The 6488-nt window shown below is 37.7% G+C and overlaps 1 protein-coding gene across 1 annotated transcript; it reads left to right on the top strand.

Annotated features, from left to right (window-relative positions):
* The first annotated feature begins 361 nt into the window (after positions 1 to 361).
* Positions 362 to 6300, top strand: LOC102310607 (solute carrier family 22 member 7). Its single transcript, XM_005942044.3, has 10 exons — positions 362 to 791; positions 883 to 986; positions 2354 to 2508; positions 2686 to 2854; positions 2966 to 3089; positions 3181 to 3290; positions 4535 to 4749; positions 5287 to 5395; positions 5484 to 5690; positions 5801 to 6300. Exons 1-10 carry the CDS (start codon positions 411 to 413, stop codon positions 5874 to 5876), a joined length of 1650 nt encoding a protein of 549 aa, XP_005942106.1. The 5' UTR covers positions 362 to 410; the 3' UTR covers positions 5877 to 6300.
* Positions 6301 to 6488: the final 188 nt, after the last annotated feature.

Genomic DNA, 6488 nt, shown 5'->3' with positions numbered 1-6488 from the left:
AAATTCTGGTTAAAAAATAGAAATGTTCTCAAAAGCTAGATCAACAGACATAAAGATGTTACAGGTATTGACAAAAAGGGGAAAAAAAGAATGACCTTTTCCCCACTGGAAATTTCTTGTATTAAACTCAGCCAATACACATTTGTTTAAACTTTGGACCTTGGCACTTTATCACTAAAGTTACAGCTTTCTTGGAAAATTATTTATTTACTTCTACGGTTCACTGAGTTCAGTTTATTTTGTTCATACTGCCTAACAACAAATTAACACATTGAACATCAGCTGACCGTTAACCAAGAACGCTTAATGGAATAAAAGCGGCTTGTGGCTCACTATGAAAATCTATTTTGTGCTCCTGAAGGTATTTGCTTCAGGTTATTCTCTAGTTTGTGTCTCTTTTGTTTTCCAAGATGAGGTTTGACAATGTGCTGACAGAGATCAATGGCTTTGGAAGATTCCAACTAAGAACATTCCTCTTGTTAATAATTCCACGGCTGACTTTACCATTTAACTTCCTGCTGAATAATTTTATTACATTTATTCCCTCTCACCACTGTGATATCAGGTCTCAGAATAATGGAGGTGTTTTCAGGAATTTATCTTTGGAAGAGAGGCTCAATGTTAATATCCCATTTGAGCAGGATGGGAGTTTGAGCTCCTGTCAGATGTTTGCAGAGCCTCAGTACCAACTGCTGTCAAACTCTTCCAACTTAACCTACATACCCACAATGCCATGCCAGAATGGTTGGATATATGACACCACCATCTTCAGATCTACTCTGGCTACAGAGGTGAGGATCAATATTTCCATTTAACAAGCAGGAAATTAATACCAGTTGTGAATTAGCCTATGTTTTCCTTTCATCTCTGTTCCCTTTATAGTGGGATCTGGTTTGTGACAAGAAAAAAATGAACAGAGCCACGGCCACCATATTCTTTGTGGGGGTCATGTTAGGATCAGGAATATTTGGCTTCCTTAGTGACAGGTGAGTCCATGTCATCACCTTTAAAATCGAGCACAAACACACTGAATAATAAAATCAACTATGCTTAACATTTTTTTGTACAAGTACAACTATGGTGACAAGTCTGTATTGATCTGGGTGTGCATTGCCAAATATTATGATGAGCCCTAGATAGCAAAGAACAAAATTGTATTGCCAAAAGTAATCATTCACAGTTACTTTGCAAGTAGGGTGGAGTAAGCCCCTCTATTAGGTGAGTTTGGATGCTTCCATAGAGGCCTCAAAGACAGAACAGTGGAGAACACATCACTAAGGTCCTTTATCTAGAGTACTGTTTATATTTAAAACAACCTTTTTTGAAATACTTCAGGTCAGAGGGATTTCACTTTTTTCTTTATAAGAGATATTTCAATTATGTAAAAGTACACTATACTGACAAAGCATTAAGCCCACCCAAACATTACCCATACAGGAACTGCCCAAAAAGCAAAGCCGTAAAGTTCCAGCTCCAGGTTGATGCTGGAGAAAGTTTGTATCTCTGCAGTTCTTCTATCAATAGTGTCCCTTTTTTTCATGTGCTATGGCCCTCAGCACTTGGTGCTCTGGAACCTTGTGTGGTCACTTCACGGCTGACTTGTTGCAACAGTGGCATCCCATTACATCACACTCAAAATCAAAGAGGTCTTCTGAATGCCCCGTTCATTCACAAATGTTTGAAAAGGCAGACCGCATGGCTAGGTCTGCCTTTTTTTAACATCTGTGACAATGGGACCAGAATTATTTTAACGTTTTTTTATTTTCTCATTAATTTTTATTTTATTTCATTTTGACATTTAGTTTTTAATTCAATGTATTTTCAGTTAGTTTCTACAGAGGATTTTTTTTGTTTCATTTTAGTTTGTCTTGTTGGAAAATGTTTAGTTTTAGTCTTTTTAATTATTACTATATGGTTGGTATAAGCCAAAGGCAAGATTTAGGATAGCCATTGCAGGTAGTACAATTAAAATTACACAATTTTTTGAAAGCAGTTGACTCACAGTCTTGTAGACAACCAGAGTCTTAATAAAAAATGTCCATCAATACCTCATTGGTATGTAATAAACGTTTTGCCAAATTAAGAAATACTGAAACAAATATTATTTCCTTACTTCCCTCCTTTATTTTATTTTAGTTATTTTTCCAAGTGCAAAGGAATTTTTTTTTTGTTTTTCCATTTTTTTCAAAAGTCTAACATTTATTTTGATTTTAGTGAGCTAAAAAAAACATTCAACTTCAAAAATTAAGAGAAAATAAAGTGTTCTTAACAGTTGTAATCTAGGCTTCTTTTTTTTTCATTTAAGTGTTCCGTAGATTATTTGACTGTAATTTTTTAAAAATTTGTTTTACAGGTTTGGCCGGAAAAAAACACTTCTGTTGTCTTACATGGCAAGTTTCATTTTTGGGATTGCGACCGCTTTGTCCTATAATTTCCTAATGTTTGCCACAATGAGATTTTGTACTGGACTCGGACTCTCTGGAATTAGTATAAGCTCCTTCGTCCTCTGTGAGTTGCCTGTCATTCACATCGAACAAAAAATAAATGAAACATCACACTGACACAATTAAATTTTTTTGAGATGATGCCCATACAGGTTTGGTTTGCTCAAAATCCTTATTTTTATCAGTAACCTCAATCAGTGTCATTATTAATAAAAAAAATACATAAAATTCCTCCACATAGGTCTTGAATGGGTGGAAATCAGGCATCGGACTACAGTGGCTGTTTTAATGAGCTTGGACTGGAGTGTTGGTTGTGTTATTCTACCTGGAGTGGCCTATTTGATCAATGATTGGAGATTCCTGACTGCTGCTGTAATCTCCCCACTGTTTCCAGCTATGCTCTGTTGGTGGTAAAGACAAATAAATATCATTATTCAGTTTTCATGCAGGGAAAACTAGTTCCTGTCTTTCTAAAAGTATTTAAAAGACCTTCTAAACCTTCTCATTGCTCTTTCTCATAGGTGGCTCCCTGAGTCTGCCAGGTGGCTGATGAGTAATGGAAAAACGGATGACGCTCATTTTTACCTGAGTAAATGTGCAACAGTTAACAGCAGAGAGGATGTCATGGCTGACTTAAAACCTGAGGTACAACATTTTCATTATCAGCTAACTTCAAGACAGAACTGTACACTTCACAGCTCCTTTCTCTGAATAAAGTTTCCTTTTTACTCTACAGGTTCTGTCTACAGTAATACTTGTAGAAGATGAAAACAGAAAGTATTCCTATTTGGACCTCGTGAAGACACCCAAAATGAGAAGGCGCGCTCTACTTAGTGGCATTGTGTGGTATTTATCTTGAACATTTAAAACATTATACATAAGTATATAAACTATTTGCTCATTAGTACATATTTAATGGTTAAAACTGTGGACAAAGGTGTCCATGTCCGTGATTGGGAGGTTCATTGAATAATTATTAATAATTTTTTTTTCTTCAACCTTAGAAGATCCACCTTTAAAATTTGGAGACAGCTGTCTATATCCATGATAGGGATGCACCAGTATGTTTATTCAGTCCAAAAATTAAAACAATGCCCAGTTAGGGCCTTGCATTGTTAAGGCCCACTTGCCCATGATGTGGGCGATCGTGGCTCAAGAGTTGGGAGTTCGTCTTGTAATCGGAAGGTTGCCGGTTCGAGCCCCCGGCTCCGACAGTCTCGGTCGTTGTGTCCTTGGGCAAGACACTTCACCCGTTGCCTTCTGGTGGTGGTCAGAGGGCCCGGTGGCGCCAGTGTCCGGCAGCCTCGCCTCTGTCAGTGCGCCCCAGGGTGGCTGTGGCTACACTGTAGCTTGCCATCACCAGTGTGTGAATGGGTGGATGACCGTGTATAGTGTAAAGTGCTTTGGGGTCCTTAGGACCAAGTAAAGCGCTATACAAATATTTACCAGTGTCTCTTAGCTACAACCAGTAAACTTGGCTGAAATGGTGGCATTATCCCCCAGGTTAAAACCACTGGCCGTTATGATGGCAAAAACGGAACTGTAGATGATGATGTTGTTTTCTTCTTCTCTGAGGTGCATTTAGAAAAAGTAAAAAATATCGCCACCATAATTTTGTATTAAGGAAATTTACAGCTACATTGAGAACATATATTCCAACGACAACACTAAATTATTTCTGGAGTCTTCGTTTTTGAGCAATTCAGCTCTTGAAGTTATTAAACCTCACCTAGTTGGTTAGCTCAGTGGCAGAAGCACTGTGCCCCCACCCCCCACCCCTCCTTACCTACTCCACCTTTTGCTGGAAAGTCTAACATGGACATCCAAGCAACCTTCAAAAGGTCAACAGCAAAATTGCGTCGAAAACATTGGCCCAAATCTCATGTCTAAACAAATTTTTAACTAGACTAGACTAGAATAAACTGCCAAGAACAGGTTATTCAACATCATGTTTGCTGAACTCTAACACTGTTTCGATAACAATGGTTTTACTATTATCCATGTCAGATACCAGGTAGCTAATGAGAAACTACTGTTCTTTGGGGAAACTGTTTAACTTTAAACTAACAAAAGTCTGGTCTTGCTCACAGGTTTGGAGTGGCCTTCGCTTATTACGGGATCAGCTTGAATATCAGTGGATTTGGTGTGAACATTTATCTCACACAGTTCATCTATGGTGTCATAGAGATTCCAGCCAAAGGATTCGTCTTTTTCACCGTAGACAAAATAGGTCGAAGGTGGAATCAAGCCGGGATGCTCATTTTGACTGGGCTGCTTATATTCAGCAGTGTGTTTATCCATGCAGGTATATGATCCATTCAAATGTGTAGATGTATTCATTTTAGTTTATTAGCTTACTTTCTAGTATTATATTATTTGTCACCTGCACCAAGCCATGATTACTTGACCAGACTGACAAAGACTACACATAATTCACTCTTGTTCTGGAGTAGTTTTGCATGATTCAAGCTGCTAGTTCATAAAAATTCATTGTTCTAGTCTTGGCGCAGCCCAGTTCATCCAGTGTCTGAAGTAAACCATGTTAGCTGCTCTTCAATGTAGTTCTTCCCATGAAACAGTTTTCTTTAAACAATAGATTGTTGAATTAGTAATTACCCCCATATCTGACATAATAACTTAGAAACAAAACATCTAAGATGTTCAGTGTTTAGTCTGAAAGTTGAACTTTTAGCTCATTATAATTAGTTGAATATGGGATGACCCCATTATCTGTATGAGCTAAATTAAATGTCCTTATGCGTTTGTAGTATTTAATCTTCTAATAAATTCAGTGAAAAGTCTTAACTAGAACACAAGGTGAATTATAGTGTTTTCTTTTCAGATAGGGGGGATCTTCGGACAGCTGTGGGAGCTTTGGGCAAGATGTTTTCAGAGGGCTCTTTTACAATCGTTTTTCTGTACACAACGGAGCTTTATCCCACAGTAATGAGGTCAGTAAAATGCACATTGTCTTTTATTTTGCTGCCTAATAATCAGAGCACAACATTTGTTTTATTTTTTCTTCTTTTTGTAATTCAGGCAAAATGGATTGGGATACTGTTCCTTTATGGCCCGTGTAGGTGTGGCTGTATCCCCCTTGATCATGCTCCTTGAAGACGTGTGGGTGAATCTGCCAAGTTTTGCTTTTTCCCTGGTGGCTTTAGGCTCCGGACTGTCAGCTTCTTTGCTCCCCGAGACGTACAATGTGCGATTGCCGGAGACTATTGAGGACGTGGAACAGACAACGTACTGGGCTTTAATGTAGAAAAATCATCCAAACATGAGACATTATAAACATTGTAAAATGTATATAAAATTATGTACATTTTAAAATGAAAATGTCTTTTGTATTTCAGAAGACGATCAGTCTCCGCCTCTGATGAGAAATCTCCTGCCTGTGCGTTTTTGTCAGTGCAATCAAAATCCCCATAGGACTACACTAAATCACCACAGCAACTTGATGGGAGCAAACAGTTTAAACATATGTAAAACAGTGTCTTTTACACATGTTCAATCCATGTTGAATATGAAGTCATTTTACCTCCTCGTGGGGGAATATCCAAATTTAGCTGTAGTAGAATTCTTATTTGTTGTTGCAGAGGGTACAAATGCAGTGCCTTTCACATGTGTGATCTAAGTACATACCGCTGTGTAGCTATAAATTTATAAAAAACACAAATACCTCAGTCCTTTCATTAGATTGAGTATGTTAGGAAACTTGAGCTAATGAAGAAGCACGGTTTGTTAGATTCAGTTATATATTTTTTGCTCTAAATCTGATTGTCTTGTGAGTCATACATCTGTGTTCTTTAGTAAAAATAAATCTAAATAAATCTTGAAACCCAATTTCAAATACTGTATGACTGTTACGCCCCACTTAAGAACAAAGTGTCGACTGGAGTGAGGGGTAACACAAAGTGAAAGGGAACACATGAACTACTGGAGAAATAGATGTCAGTATACAAGATTTATTGCCTAAAACTACTACAGTAAAACAAGCACAGGGAAGCTCTTTTCTTCAGGGTCTCCAAGGCCAAAACAATA

Source organism: Haplochromis burtoni, unplaced genomic scaffold, assembly GCF_018398535.1.
Source record: "Haplochromis burtoni strain Fernald_Lab_line unplaced genomic scaffold, NCSU_Asbu1 Contig_328, whole genome shotgun sequence".
Lineage (NCBI taxonomy): Eukaryota > Metazoa > Chordata > Actinopteri > Cichliformes > Cichlidae > Haplochromis > Haplochromis burtoni.
Note: the sequence above shows the minus strand (reverse complement) of the source record. Positions and strands in the feature narration are given on the sequence as shown.

What these genes read in the sequence shown, in the direction of transcription:
- LOC102310607 (XM_005942044.3), top strand. Translation starts at nt 411, where the DNA reads ATGAGGTTTGACAATGTGCTGACAGAGATCAATGGCTTTGGAAGATTC. An exon ending in CTACTTAGTGGCATTGTGTG is followed by an intron (nt 3,291 to 4,534) that starts GTATTTATCTTG and finishes TCTTGCTCACAG; the next exon opens with GTTTGGAGTGGCCTTCGCTT. An exon ending in CTTTATCCCACAGTAATGAG is followed by an intron (nt 5,396 to 5,483) that starts GTCAGTAAAATG and finishes TTTGTAATTCAG; the next exon opens with GCAAAATGGATTGGGATACT.